Source organism: Polyodon spathula, chromosome 9 (assembly GCF_017654505.1).
Source record: "Polyodon spathula isolate WHYD16114869_AA chromosome 9, ASM1765450v1, whole genome shotgun sequence".
Classification (NCBI taxonomy): Eukaryota; Metazoa; Chordata; class Actinopteri; order Acipenseriformes; family Polyodontidae; genus Polyodon; species Polyodon spathula.
In genome coordinates this window covers 18,325,489-18,339,688 of record NC_054542.1, presented here as the reverse complement: position 1 = coordinate 18,339,688, position 14,200 = coordinate 18,325,489, and the positions used below count along the sequence as shown (strand labels likewise).

Below are 14,200 nucleotides of genomic sequence, written 5' to 3'. Positions count from 1 at the left end.
TGAAGAATGTGCATCTGGTAAAAAGGTGACTTAATATAAATATTTTGAAAGAAAACAGACATTTGACAGGTTACGTGGAAGGGCTGGATGAGGTGTTGTTTTATATATATTTATGCATGCTGACAAATCGTGTGACACACTGTTATAACCCAGGGGTTAGAGATTTAGCGTTCCAGCAGTAAATTATCTTTTCTCTGCTGGTTGTTTCCATGACTGCTTGTTTTCATATTTCTTTTTTAAGTAGGGAGAGAGAAACTGATCTTTATGGTTTGTTTCTGGACTTGTGGGAGAGGGAAAGGCTGCTTGAGAAAGTTTTTACTCAATTGGGGAATATTACACAAGATGAAAATACATGACCTTTCTCAAAGAAAATGTGATTAGATCCCATTCCCGCTTTCATCAGCCTTACTGACACTTTATGGAGTCCCATTTCATATTCTTGTAGTGCATTAGCTGTGACTACTAGTGTCAGATGAATAGCCCAAGCTCCCAACAGCTCAACAGAGACGTTTCATCATGCCACCCAGTCTCCAGAGGGTAGGAATTTCTCAAAAAAGTGTGCAGAAAGTTATCCCTTTAGTGAATCAACTTTATCAAAGCTATAAACAGGAAGGGCCTAAACCCTTGAACTATTTCCTTTGTTTTGAGAAGCATTGCTTGTCCCGGTTTCCAAAGATTAAGGTCTATAAACTGAACTCTTTAAAATGTTATGATCTCCATCTTAGAAAAATTTGATTTTGAGTCTTAGCCAGAGAGGTACCCTCCCATCTCAAAGTCATTTGTGATAACAGTCAAGGTTTTTTTTTTTTTTAATATATATGTCTGTAACAAAGTGCCCGCCCCTGTGTATTATCTGTTATGTGTTGCGTGTGGTGTGTTTAAATGTTGGTGTATAGACATTGGTACACGGGATATAAATGGGTCTGTGTAACACGAGTGTTTAAAATGTATATGTGTATTTAGGCACGAGGATTGCACAGCACTTCACGTGCAAGTAAAATGTAGTAATATGTGAGCACGGGGAATTGCACTTTATTAATTCACGTGCTGGGATTCAAGTGAATAATTAAGTGGTAATTGAATCCCAGCACAATAGTATATATAGATGCACGTTGGCACATACTGGGGTTGGGTGTTCGGTGAGCGGAGAACGGGATTGGAGACGGAGGAAATAAGGAAAGTAGTAGTAGTAGTAGTAATAATAATAACAACAACAACAACAAAGTATCTGCTCACCGTGTTTGTCAGTGTCTGTCCGTGCACCGTTTTGTTAAGTTTAGTCTGTTTTCGTTTGTCTATTTATTTTGGCGTAGAGTGCCGTGTCCTGTGTTTTTCGTGTTTGTTAAACCTTTTATTTTGTATTAAACCGGCGCCAACAGGCGTCTTCATCACTTCATTTCATCCGTCCTGTGTTTTGTGTATTTCATTACTTTTCCTGGTTCTGACGCCGCCCACTTCGGCCGTCTCTGTGACACGTGGTGTCCTGCGTGGGATTTAACAGCGCCTCCAAGCGTCAGACCAGGAGAGGTTTTTTTTTTGTGTGAGAAAAAAAAAAAAAAAAAAAAAAAAGGGGGGCGTCTTTGGATTACAAAAAAAAAAAAAAAGAAAGAAATGGGGAGAAGCAGGAAAGAGGATAAAGAGGTGAGGGACAGGGAGGAGGAGTGCCGCCTAAGGGCCAGACATCCCCGGCGATGTAACCAGTCCTTGCCGGGGTGCCTCCTCTGCAACCAGGACCATCTCTTTGCCAATTGTCCCTTCCGCTGCCCCTACCAGGAGGGAGAGGAGGAACTGCCGCAGGAGAGGAAGGTGAGGAGGTGGCAGAGAAGGGGAAAGGGGAAGAGGAAGGCAGAGGTCCCACCGCTGTCTCCACAGCCGCACCAGTCTCCTGCAAGGGAGGGAGAGCCGCACCAGTCCCCTGCAAGTGAGGGAGAGCCGCACCAGTCCCCTGTATCAAGGGGAGACTACACACCGCTCCCACCTCCACCACCAGGAGACTACACGCCGCTCCTACCTCCATGGGCAGGAGCAGAGCAGCAGGAGCTGCCTCTGCCTCCGCCACCTCCACCGGCAGGGGGAGAGCAGCAGGAGCTGCCTCCACCGGCAGGGGGAGAGCAGCAGGAGCTGCCTCTGCCTCCGCCACCTCCACCGGCAGGGGGAGAGCAGCAGGAGCTGCCTCTGCCTCCGCCACCTCCACCGGCAGGGGGAGAGCAGCAGGAGCTGCCTCTGCCTCCGCCACCTCCACCGGCAGGGGGAGAGCAGCAGGAGCTGGCCAGGCGGTCTCCGCCACCTCCTACACCACCTCCAGTGGAGGTGACATACAGATGTCTCTGTGACAATGTCATTAAATACCACAATGTGACTTTTACACAGCTTTAGATTTTTGTGAGAACTTTCCTTTTAAAAGCATCTCCTTAATTGTGTTTTTAATTTTTTTTAGAGAAAGTTGTCTGTCTCCAATCAACCCAGAGGCATGTCCACTTGTCCAGTCATTTATCTGTCCGAACCGAGCGTTTGTGATGCATGGCCATGTCCAGCTCAAGACAGGCCTGCAGACGCAAGAGCGACACCTTTTCCTGTTCAGCGATATTCTGGTCATCGCCAAATCCAAGTAAGCTCAAAAGAAATAACTTCATTTTCTTTATTCTAACAAAAAATTGATACAGTAGATTATAATGTACAACTAGAAAACCTTACCTGTTAGGGCAGGTTTTAAATCCATAAATTCAATTTAAATGCTAAAGAAAACTATAAAAAACTAAACCTTTAAACTAGCCATGAATGTTGGACCAGTCTTGAAGGTGACCACTGCAGAAATCAATTTTTTGGAAGAACAAATGCTTCTCCCAGTATTATAATTTATCCATCTGTCCCAGTATTTTTTGGAGTGTAGTATATAATACAAATCAGACAAAATCTTGTAGATTTGTGCCTTGGTGTCTTGGTTCAAAATCACAGCACAATTAACGTATCACAACCCATACAAATTCTGTTTACAGTTAAACAATGATTAAAAACCTCAATTTGTATTCCATACTTTATATCATGCCCTGTGGAGTGTCTGTTAGTCACCCTTTCATTTATATATAGGGGGGTATGATGAAGCAGAATCTGTGCAAAGCGAGGCCACATTTTCCAAAGCTAGCCGGTACTTTGCGAACATTTGGGCAATCACTGTGCTGATAGATCTATATCTGCAGAATGTATGAACATGACTTCAGCACGAAACAAGCCAGATATATTCACCTTGAAATCAGAAAAAGAAAATTGACAGAACTGAATGGTCCAAGCCATCGGTAGACATGACACAAATCACACTGGACATTTCCATCAATGCATTCCAAAAGTTTACCAACTAAAGCATCACCATTTTCTGTAAAATATTTATAGGTAAGATTATTGGTGTTTTAGCTGATGAACAGTACCGCCGCACAAAGTCACCAATGCATACCCCTCTGCAATAAACAGTGGCTGTCCAGCAAAGCACTTAGCTCTGACAAACTCATTAACACAGTTATTCTGCACCCTCTTTTATTAAAGCACTTGTAAAAGCCATAAAAATGGATTGCTTGTGTCTCGGTTGACTTTCTTGTTTTAGTTTAATGTATTACTTACTTTCTGTATGTTCTTTTGTTCTGTCAGCGCAAACATGTACCTCAGTGCAGCAGTATGTGCAGCGCTATGTGCTATTTGGCTCGTTGTATACTTAGAAACATTGTTTTTGTTTGAATACACCGTGTAACAATTTTTATTTTTTTTTGGTTCCTGGTTAGTAAGTGTTATTTCCTAATTGCTTATGCCTCAGAAGTATAAAAAATGGCTATTATTCCCCACAAACTTTGCTTTTGTGACCAGGACAGTGATATTTTGAAATTCACCTATTTTCCAGAACATTCCAGATAGATTCAGTGCTGAGTAAACTTGGAGTAACTTCTAGAGCTTTCCAGTAATATAAATAGTAGTATAAATACAGTTTAGTTCCAGCTGCCTAAGTGGATACATATCTGCATTTTTCTGAGATGGCATCAAGAGGCTGCAATGGTGGCATTCCTGATGGGTTTCCAAGGTGGTTTTACCAAGTTTCCCTGCTATCTTTGCCTTTGGGATAGCAGGGACACCAAGGCGCACTACCACAGGCGGGACTGGCCACAGCGGACCGAGTTCTCTGTGGGGAGGAACAACGTCAAGTTGGAGCCACTGGTGGACCCCCGGAACGTGCTGATGCCACCACTGCACATCAAATTGGGCCTTATGAAACAATTTGTCAGAGCTCTAGATAAGGAGTTGGCAGCCTTCAAGTATCTTCAAGACTTCTTCCCTAAGCTGTCTGAGGCAAAGGTCAAAGCCGGTGTCTTCGTCGGACCACAGATGAAGAAGATCCTGGAATGCAATGAATTCCCCAAGAAGCTCACTAGTAAGGAGAAAGCGGCTTGGAACAGCTTTGTCACAGTGGTTCTGGGCTTCCTGGGCAATCACAAGGCCAAAAACTATGTGGAGCTGGTTGAGACTCTGGTGAGGAACTACGGCACAATGGGCTGTAGGATGTCCCTCAAAGTCCATATCCTTGATGCTCATCTTGATAAATTCAAGAAGAACATGGGAGTGTACTCGCAGGAGCAAGGCAAGCGCTTCCACCAGGATATACTGGACTTTGAACGCCGCTACCAAGGACAGTATAACGAGAACATGATGGGAGACTACATTTGGGGGCTGACTCGTGAAAGTGATTTACAGTATAATCGTAAATCTTGAAAAACTACTCACTTCTAAATCTTTTGTAGTCATTTTTGTATTACTTTAGTATAAATACATGTTAATTTGGATTCATATGTTGTTTTTTTCTGACTTTATGTGAATGAAAAGACCATTTTCTCATTGGAAATAGGTACATTTCAAAATATCACTGTCCTGGTCACAAAAGCAAAGTTTGTGGGGAATAATAGCCATTTTCTATACTTCTGAGGCATAAGCAATTAGGAAATAACACTTACTACCCAGGAACAAAAATTGTGTTACATAGTGATATTCATAAACTAATTCACGTTTTCTCCCCGTTCCTCATCTATTAAAAAAACTATATTTTCAGGTAAGTATTTCAGTTTAGTTTTTGATGAAGCTAGTTACTATGCCCAGCACTTGCCACAATAACCGGGCTTTGATTGGCCATTGACCAAAAGAATCAGGTGATAATGTGTTAGTGAAGCAACAGAGAACCAATCAAGTGCGACCTTTGAACGCTATTTGATCCCTTGTCTAAACGTACAGGCTGTATCCTAGGATACAGTGTAGAGCTGCTTATTACAATGTCAGTGTCAAAATAAAACTGCATTTTAATCAAAATGTTGTGTATTTCCTAGAAAATAGTACCAGGAAAATACTGAATAGTAGACTAAAAACCACGGTTTCAGTTAAAAAAAAAAAAAAAAAAAAAATCCTGTTATTCGGTAAAATTCAGAATAAACTGGAAATGCGGAAACTAAGTATACAGTACAGTAGTAAAATCAAAATGAATACCTAGTGCACTTTCTTTTTACTTTAGCCTGTAGGCCACCGTTAACAGAAAATAAATGTGGGAACGAAATACCCTCTTTTCATCCTATAAGCCACTTGTTCTTGCTGAAGACAGTGTCTCTCTTTCTTGTTGCAGTCACAACAGCAATGGTTATGGGATAGTGTTTTCCATACTGACTTTTAAAATTTTGCTAATTGGGACTGGAAATGTGCTTTCAAAAGTTCTTAACAAATTGATGCAACTGTAAGTGTTGCAATTGCGGGCAACTTTGGTACATCTCATTATAAAATTTGAGAGCCCTCATTTGCACTACCTCCACCCCATTTTTGAGAATTTATGCAGGAACATCGATAATTAAAAATTGGTCTAATGCTGAACAGTAAAAGGAAAACTGCTGTTGCAAAGCATTTACTAAAAACTTGCTAACAGCATTGTGCTTGATTAGTACATTTTACCCAAAACTTCCAGTCAGACACCAGAATCCAAGCCGTGCTTTCTTCCTCAATATATCTAAAATATGCTATTTAAAAACCAGAGCAATATATAAATAGCTGTCATCTTTCAAGATACCACGATGACTTGCAGGATACGGTAAACGTCTGGTTCACAGACCATACGAACTGAGTACACTTGCAAACTGTAATAGAAACAAACTAACTTGGTCCTGAAAAAAATGGAAAATAACCAAAATAAACTAACTTTAGCCTGCATCCAAATGAAGTCAGTCCTTTTGCTCACAGTTAAGTGTGAACAGCAAGCAAATTGATACAGATTGCTTCAAACCAAATGAACCAGGCCGTTGGAAACTAACCCAGTGTGAATGCAGCCTAAGTCATGACAAAACCAGCATTGCTCTTGACTCGGTTCAGTCTATTTGATTCTTCAGTATTATGAATACAGATGTAGGAAATCTGTAAATCTCTTCAGTTTGACTCATTGGCAACAGTGGTATATACAAATGGCAACTACTTACCTCTGGTACCTAGGCAAATAAAATTTTAAACCATGACGCTTTACAGTCTACAAAACTTGTATTGCTTTTACTTATAGTGTTGCTCTTTTGAACACTATAGTAACCCCCTGCCTGACTTCCTCTAATGGAAACTATTCATTCATAGTTGTTGAGGAGTTTCGTTCCTAGCAGCCAACTGGAAATCACCACCTAGGTCTTGAAACTCAATCCACCTTCTGAGTGTCTCAGCTGCTAGCCCATGTTATCAGAGATTAGAAACCTCGAGTAATGGGCAGGTGTCCACCAGACAACACCTTGCAGTTGGCCCTTATATGACTAAAGAAGTAGCAGCATTGTTATTGTTTGCAGATCAGCTTCACACTTCAAACTAAAGAACCATGTCCGGATTTGTGAGATGTGGACCGCGTCCTGCACAGACGAGGTGTGTGAGGGGAGCACTAACCACAACCGGTCCTTTGTGATGGGCTGGCCTACCACCAACTGTGTTGCTACCTTCAGGTAGGCATTCACTGAATATTGCTTACTGCTTACCCTGCCCAATGTCAAGTGACAGCAGTTCAGTGGTAATTCTATATACTCTACTGTGTTGTATATGCATGCTATATTTTTTTATTTCTTATATTACTTGAGTGTGCAATAGACTGTGAATGTTGTTGTTTTTTTCAGTTCGGTGGAACAGAAAGAAAAATGGCTGTCATTTATTAAGAGGTAATGACATTTTAATATGTGTAACATTAGACCTGCCTTTTGCATGTGTTTTATTTATGTATGTCATTTATATAGTGCCTTTCATACTGAAGTATCACAAGGCACTGTAGATAAATACATAAAAATACAATAAAATACAAAATATGCAAATAATAATAAAAAAAATAATAATTAAAAGCTAGCAGTTATGTTGCATAAAAACCACTAAGATAAAAATGCCATTTTATAAAAAATGTGTTTTAAGTTTAGACTTAAAATACCCACAGACCCAGCTTCCCTAACACATGGAGGTAGAGCATTCCATAGTTTCGGGGCTCTAAAAGAAAAAGCCCTCCCCCTCGTATTGATTTTATTGACCCTGGGAACAATGAGCAGCCCCACTTCCTGTGATCTAAGAGTGTGATTTGGGAGATACGCGGTCAGTAGCTCCTGCAAATAGCTAGGTGCTGCTCAATTCAAGGCATTGTCTTTGAGTTCTATATCTTATCATATGTTCAGTATTAAGATTGTTATAAAGTGTAATTTGAAAATGATTATTTATTCGTTCATTTTTGCATAGCCGAATCACAGAAGAAAAAGAAAAAGATGACCCTAAAAGCATTCTTTTAAAATTGTTTGCAAGAGATGTTGGGAATGGTGCATATGTAAGTACTTTATCAAGATAATTCTTCTGTTTTCTGTAGCTAAATTAATCATGTGATTTTGGAAGGGTCCAAAGAAATGTTAATGTCAGATCCCACCTCAGGGATTGAGTTTTCTCACAAGCACTACTTGTCAGCATTAGAGAGACAGATACTAGGCTGGCCAGACAGCAATCCTTACTGAGGCCAAATTCCAACCTGTTTGAATCTGTTCTGTTACTGATAGAAACAAACAATGTGTTTGTATCTAATGAAATAAACATACATGTAGATATTAGATATAAATGAGACATGTTGACAATAAGTGTATTTGTCATTAGTGGTATACCTTACACTGCAGTAATCAGATTCCGTCTTTTTATACACACCAGTTTTCACTTCATTGATCGTTAGACACTGCAGGGGTTAAAATCTTGACAATCCTAACAAAATGTTCAAAAACACCCAGCTTCTTCTAACAGCTCTCTCAAGCCATTCACAAAGCTATCTTAGCATGGGCGCTATGCTATTCAGCCATTGTAACCTGTAGTTGTAGGTGAAGCCCTTCATATCAGGGAAAAAGGTGTGATAAATTACATTTACAGAGGTTTGACACAAAATCTCCCATACTGTACCACACTGCATATGGTAGAACCAGCGGTGAAATTTGCAACAAAAAAGTACAGGTACTCTTATGCTCAGCCGGGTGTAAACATTTCAAAAATGGAAACAATTTGAATGCCAATACTTAAAAAAAATTATACATATTTGTGCAAAATGCATTTGAATACAAAATAAGCCAAAATAAAATATAACCAATTCGCCATGAAGAAGGAAGCTGAAAATACTGAAAGCTTTGTACCCACTGCATGTATCACTCATGTACTGTAATATAACACGCAAGTTAAACCATAAATGATGAGCATCAAGAAATATTACACTGTGCAGTAACTGCTCTAGAGGGGGAGTTTTGTTCCAAGATATCCTAAAAAAGGGATGAAAAATGTTATAAAAAAACCAAAAAACTATGCTATGAAAAGATTATACAAGAAGGTCAAACAATTACTTATCCTACAATAATATGTTGTGTGCTTCTACTTGTGTTTCTGTGTAGATTAATTACAATGATATTTTCCAGAAAAAGATTTTTGAACAATATAAAAGTAGACCACTTTTTTTTGTTGTTGTTTTTTTTAAATCCCTGGCACTCTGGTTTCTGCACAATAAACAAAATGGCAAAATACACATTTCATAAAGTAATATGATTAATGTGGTTTACTTATGCCTTTTTTTGATGTAAGTGAAAACTCAAATTTAAATTAAACGTAAAACAAATTCGAAAAGGGGGCATTGTACAAAGAAAACAACACCTTACTGTTTTGGTTTTCCTTTATTACAGTCCTTATAAAACAGAAAATACTAGGATCACAATAAAACAAAATATTGATTACTATACTTAACATGCACCTTGCAAGTTGGGCCAGTGGTTGGAAAGGGGGAATCTGTATCCCGATTCTGATTTGTGACGCCTGCCAAAGTGAAATTAGATAAAAATGGAAGCTCAGCGAATCAACATGCAGTGATTTATACTGACGTTATTGCTGGCCAATAGCAGCTAACAGAAACCGAAGCAGCATGAGGAGTCAAATGCAAGCAACATGGACTGTGCTGAATGAAAGCTGTATAGTGGCCATACACAGTGCAGCTGGTGGCATTGTGTAAGAGTGGACGGAATGCATGGGTGTTGGATGAAAAGCAGATACAATGAGGCCAGGTACCCTGTGAATGCATTAAATTAAGTACCCACATTAAATTGAGTACCGACAGAATTTCACCCCTGTGTAGACACAATATCCAGGGCAACTGTGATTCAAATGATTAAGGTTATAAAGTGCCCTGGAGGGACACTGACCATTCCTCTAAACTCTTCCATATAGAGCAAAGTTTACTGGCCACAGTGGCACATTAAAAAATCAGATATTGCTGCATAAATAATTGACAATAATTCTCAGTGGCAGGTCAGTAGGTATTAGAATGATAGATTTTATTTGATGTGTTTGTAGATGACGACACATTAAACTCTCTCTGTGTGTTACATGCTGATTCAGACTGTGGCTGCATCATGCAGTAGCTTGACTGATCAATAACTGGGGCTTTACTAGGTCAGATTTGGCCCTATTTTTCAGACTGCTGCTATGGAGCCAGACAGCCCCTAGCTCTTAGTTGTTTTAAGTGCAGGATTAACAGATGGAAAAGTCACATGTGGAACATCTTTTGATAATTTCTTAATCTGCCCCATAGCATCTACATAGATTTTGTTATATCATTTTGTACACTCTTCTTGCACATATAGACAGCACTATATGCACCATTTACATGTATTGAAAAAAATGATATTTCTGGGGTTTTACATGTTACACAAAGGTATTTTATTTGCTGCCGGGAAGAAATATTTAAACTTTCTGTCTAATGCGACCTTGGCAAGCAAAAACCCAGCGGATGAAACACAGCATTGCCTTCTTGTACAGTACGTATGCAAACACAGCATGTGCTTGTAGTTTTTCACATTAGGCAGTTGAGTACATTTTATGAACTGTTTTCATATGGAGTTTTTTTTGTTCCTGTTTAGTCTAAGACTCTGTCGGTTGGGAACACAGACACAGCAGATGATGCCATCAAGATGGCGCTGCAGCAGTTTGGCATTACTGTAAGTTACTGTAAAATTCCCAATCCCAATGACTCGTATAGCACAGAAAGCTACATGCACAACCAGCTCTTTCTCTTGCACTGTGATATGCATCATTGGAGTGTGCTGTTTTTCGCTATATGTGTTCTTCTCTTTGTTTGATTTTTAGGACTGTCTTAGGGGGTTTTTGGGGTTTTTTTGGTAAGATTTAACACCTTCAGAGTTGAAAATGTATTGACTAGGTTGTCATTTGAGTAGTTTATCAAAGGAAGTTCCTGCAAAAAACAAGCATACTGAGCATATTTATAAAATCATCAGTTTCAGTAGATAAAGTGCAAAACATTTGTTGTTAATATCAAGATGCATGTGCCTAGTTGTCAGCTGTGTGTGTGTGTGTGTGTGTATATATATATATTTAATATATACTTTTTTTTTTCCTACTGCAGGGTTGTGTAAAAGACTATCAGCTTTGGGTCAGCTCAGGCAAAGAAAATGCTCCATATCCCCTTATTGGTAAGTAAACCCAAAGATAATCTTAGCCACTAAAAGTGCTTGAAAAAACAGACAGGAAAACTTTATATATATATATATTACACACATACATACATACATACATACATACACATGCCTATAGTAAGTATATTCATTCACCCCCCTTGGACATTTGTTGTGTTACAGCCTGAAATCTTGGTGCATTTAAATGGGAGTTTATTTTCCTTTGATTTACACAACCTACTCAACACTTTGAAGAGGCAAGATAATTTGTATTGTGAAACAACAGTTAATTGGGGGGGGGGGGGGCGGAATTGTCTTGGTAAGATAAGTATTCACCGTCCTGAGTCAGTACTTGGTAGAGCCACATTTAGCAGCAAATATAACTGTGAGTCTTTTGGAGTAAGTATCTACCAGGTTTGTACATCTGGATCATGCAATATTTGCCCATTTTTCTTGGCAAAATTGTTCAAGCTCTGTCAAGTTGGACGGGGATCGTTGGTGGACAGCAATCTTCAAGTCTTGTCACATATTCTCAATCGGATTCAAGTCCGGGCTTTGACTGGCCTACTCTAGGACATTCACTTTCTTGTTTTTAAGCCACTCTAGTGTCGCTTTGGCTTTGTGCTTGGGGTCCTGCTGAAAGGTGAATCTCTGCCCAGTCTTAGGTGTTTTGCAGACTGAAGCAGGTTTTCCTCAAGGATTTGCCTGTATTTAGCTCCATCCATTTTGCCCTCTACCCTGACTCCCCAGTCCCTACTGATGAAAAGCATCTCCATAGCTTGATGCTGCTGCCACCACCATGCTTCACAGTAGGGATGGTGTTACCATGCCTTTTTTCAAATTCCAAGCAGGAAATGGCTTCCTTCTTGCCACTCTTTCATACAGGCCAGATTTGTGGAGTACCTGAGCTATTGTTGACACATGGACAGTTTCTCCCATCTCAGCCATGGAACACTGTAGGTCTTTCAGAGTTGTCATTCTCTGACCAATGCCCTTCTTACCCGGCTACTCAGTTTGGGAGGACGGCCTGCTCTAATCAGATTCTGGGTGGTGCCGTATACTTTCCACTTCTTAATGATCAACTTGACTGTGCGCCAAGGGATATTCAAAGCCTTTGAAATCTTTTTATACCCCTCCCCTGATCTGTGCCCTTCCACAACTTTATCCCGGAGTTGTTTTGAAAGGTCCTTGGTCTTCATGGTAATATCTTTGCTTTGAATGCACTACCCAACTGAGGGACCTTATAGAGACACGTGTATTTAATCTGAAATCATGTGAACCACTTTTATTCCACACAGATGGACTCTATTTAACTTATTGTGTGAATCCTGAAGGCAGTTGGTTGCACCTGAGCTTATTTAGGAGTGTCATAGCAAAGGGGGTGAATACTTATCTAATGAAGACTTTTCAGGTTTTTATTTTTAATTGATTTGTTTTTTCACCCCCCCATTTTTTCACACCTTGAAAGTGTTGAGTAGGTTGTGTAAAATCAAAGGGGAAAAAAATGCCATTTATATGCATCAAGATTTCATGTTGTAACACAACAAATGTCCAAAAGGGGGGGTAAATACTTCCTATAGGCACTGTGTGTGTGTGTGTGTATATATATATATATATATATATATATATATATATATATATATATATATATATATATATATATATATATTATTACACAGTACCAGTCAGAAGTTTGAGTAAATCTGCTTGAAACCAGTTTTTTCATGATTATCTATGCTTTTAACTGTATAAACTTGTCTATAAACACTTAAGTGAATTGCATTCAAAAATTTAATTTTTAAATGAAAATGTAAATCTTGTCAATTTCAATGAAATGGTCACCCAAAGCAAGGGGATTTCAGTCTGAAGCCCAAGTCAGTTAAAAGTCTGAAATGTGTATAACACGGTGTTAGAACACTGGCCTAAGTATAAAAGTGTCTTTGTTAGATGTTCTCTGAGACCTAATTAACCTTTTGTCACCAATTACTGTTAACAGATGAGCATCCATGATTACTTTAGATATAGGTAGCATAGGCACAAGTTTGTCATTCCTGAATGTAAGGGGGCAGAAAATGGCAAAATACGCTCAGTTAAGAAAAGAAAAAAGACAAGTGTCTTTGCAAGTGTCTGTAACTGCTGTGGCCAAGACCATCAAATGATTTGAAGAAACTGGCACTCATGAGGACCAAACAAGGTCAGGCAGGCCAAGGTTGACTTTAGAATTACAGAACAAGTTCATTCGAGTCACAAGTCTGTGGAACTGGCGATTAACTGCCCCTGAAATACAAGCGCAGCTAAATGCTACTAGAAGTACAGATGTTTCAAAATCAACTGTTCAGAGGAGACTGCGTGAAGCTGGCCTAACTGGAAGAATTGCTGCAAAGAAACCATTGTTAAGAGTGCAGAATAAGAGAAAGAGACTTGCCTGGGCCAAAAAACACAGAAACTGGACGTTTGAGGAGTGGAAGTTGGTCTTATGGACCAATGAGTCAAAATTTGAAATATTTGGGTCCAACCGCCGAGTATTTGTAAGACACAGAGAGGATGAGCGCATGAGTTCATCACGTGTGGTTCCCACTTTCAAGAATGGAGGAGGCAGTGTGATGGTCTGGGGTTGCTTTGCTGGTGACAGAGTTGGTGATCTTTACCAAGTCCATGGCAAGCTCAACCAGCATAGCTATCATAGCATACTTCAAATGCATGCCATTCCATCAGGATTACGGCTAGTTGGGCAGTCCTTCATTCTTCAGCAAGGTAATGACCCGAAACACACCTCAAATTTGTGCAAGAACTATCTGGCGAAGAAGGAAAGTGAAGGACAACTCAATCTAATGACCTGGTCTGCCCAGTTTCCAGACCTCAATCCCATAGAACTTGTATGGGACGAACTGGACAGAAGAGTCAAAGCAAAGCTACCCACAAGTGCCCTACATTTCTGGGAATTGCTGCAGAAGAGCTGGGAAGACATGTCGGGTGATTTCTTGCTGAAACTTGTTAACTGAATGCCTCGTGTTTGTGAGGCTGTTATTAGCAAAGGGTGGTTACTTTGAAGAATCCAAGATTTAGAGACAATTTTCAATTTTCTTGAAGATTGCTTTGATACTCCTTACGTTTTGTTTTGTATATTGTAAAATGTGTTTTCATTTTCAAATATTTACAGAAACGTATACAACGTAAAACATTGTCAATTATGAAATAAACCTAGTTTC

General features: G+C 39.6%; 1 protein-coding gene across 2 annotated transcripts in view; it reads left to right on the top strand.

Moving 5' to 3' along the window:
- Window positions 1-14,200, top strand: part of LOC121320461 (rho GTPase-activating protein 20-like) — a 36,576-nt gene that overhangs the window by 12,458 nt on the left and 9,918 nt on the right. For both annotated transcript variants that reach the window (XM_041258797.1, XM_041258796.1), the window contains exons 3-8: window positions 2,438-2,608; window positions 6,831-6,980; window positions 7,149-7,190; window positions 7,750-7,834; window positions 10,440-10,517; window positions 10,943-11,009. In XM_041258797.1, the coding sequence (XP_041114731.1) occupies window positions 2,438-2,608; window positions 6,831-6,980; window positions 7,149-7,190; window positions 7,750-7,834; window positions 10,440-10,517; window positions 10,943-11,009 (593 nt within the window). The remainder of the gene's footprint in view (window positions 1-2,437; window positions 2,609-6,830; window positions 6,981-7,148; window positions 7,191-7,749; window positions 7,835-10,439; window positions 10,518-10,942; window positions 11,010-14,200) is intronic.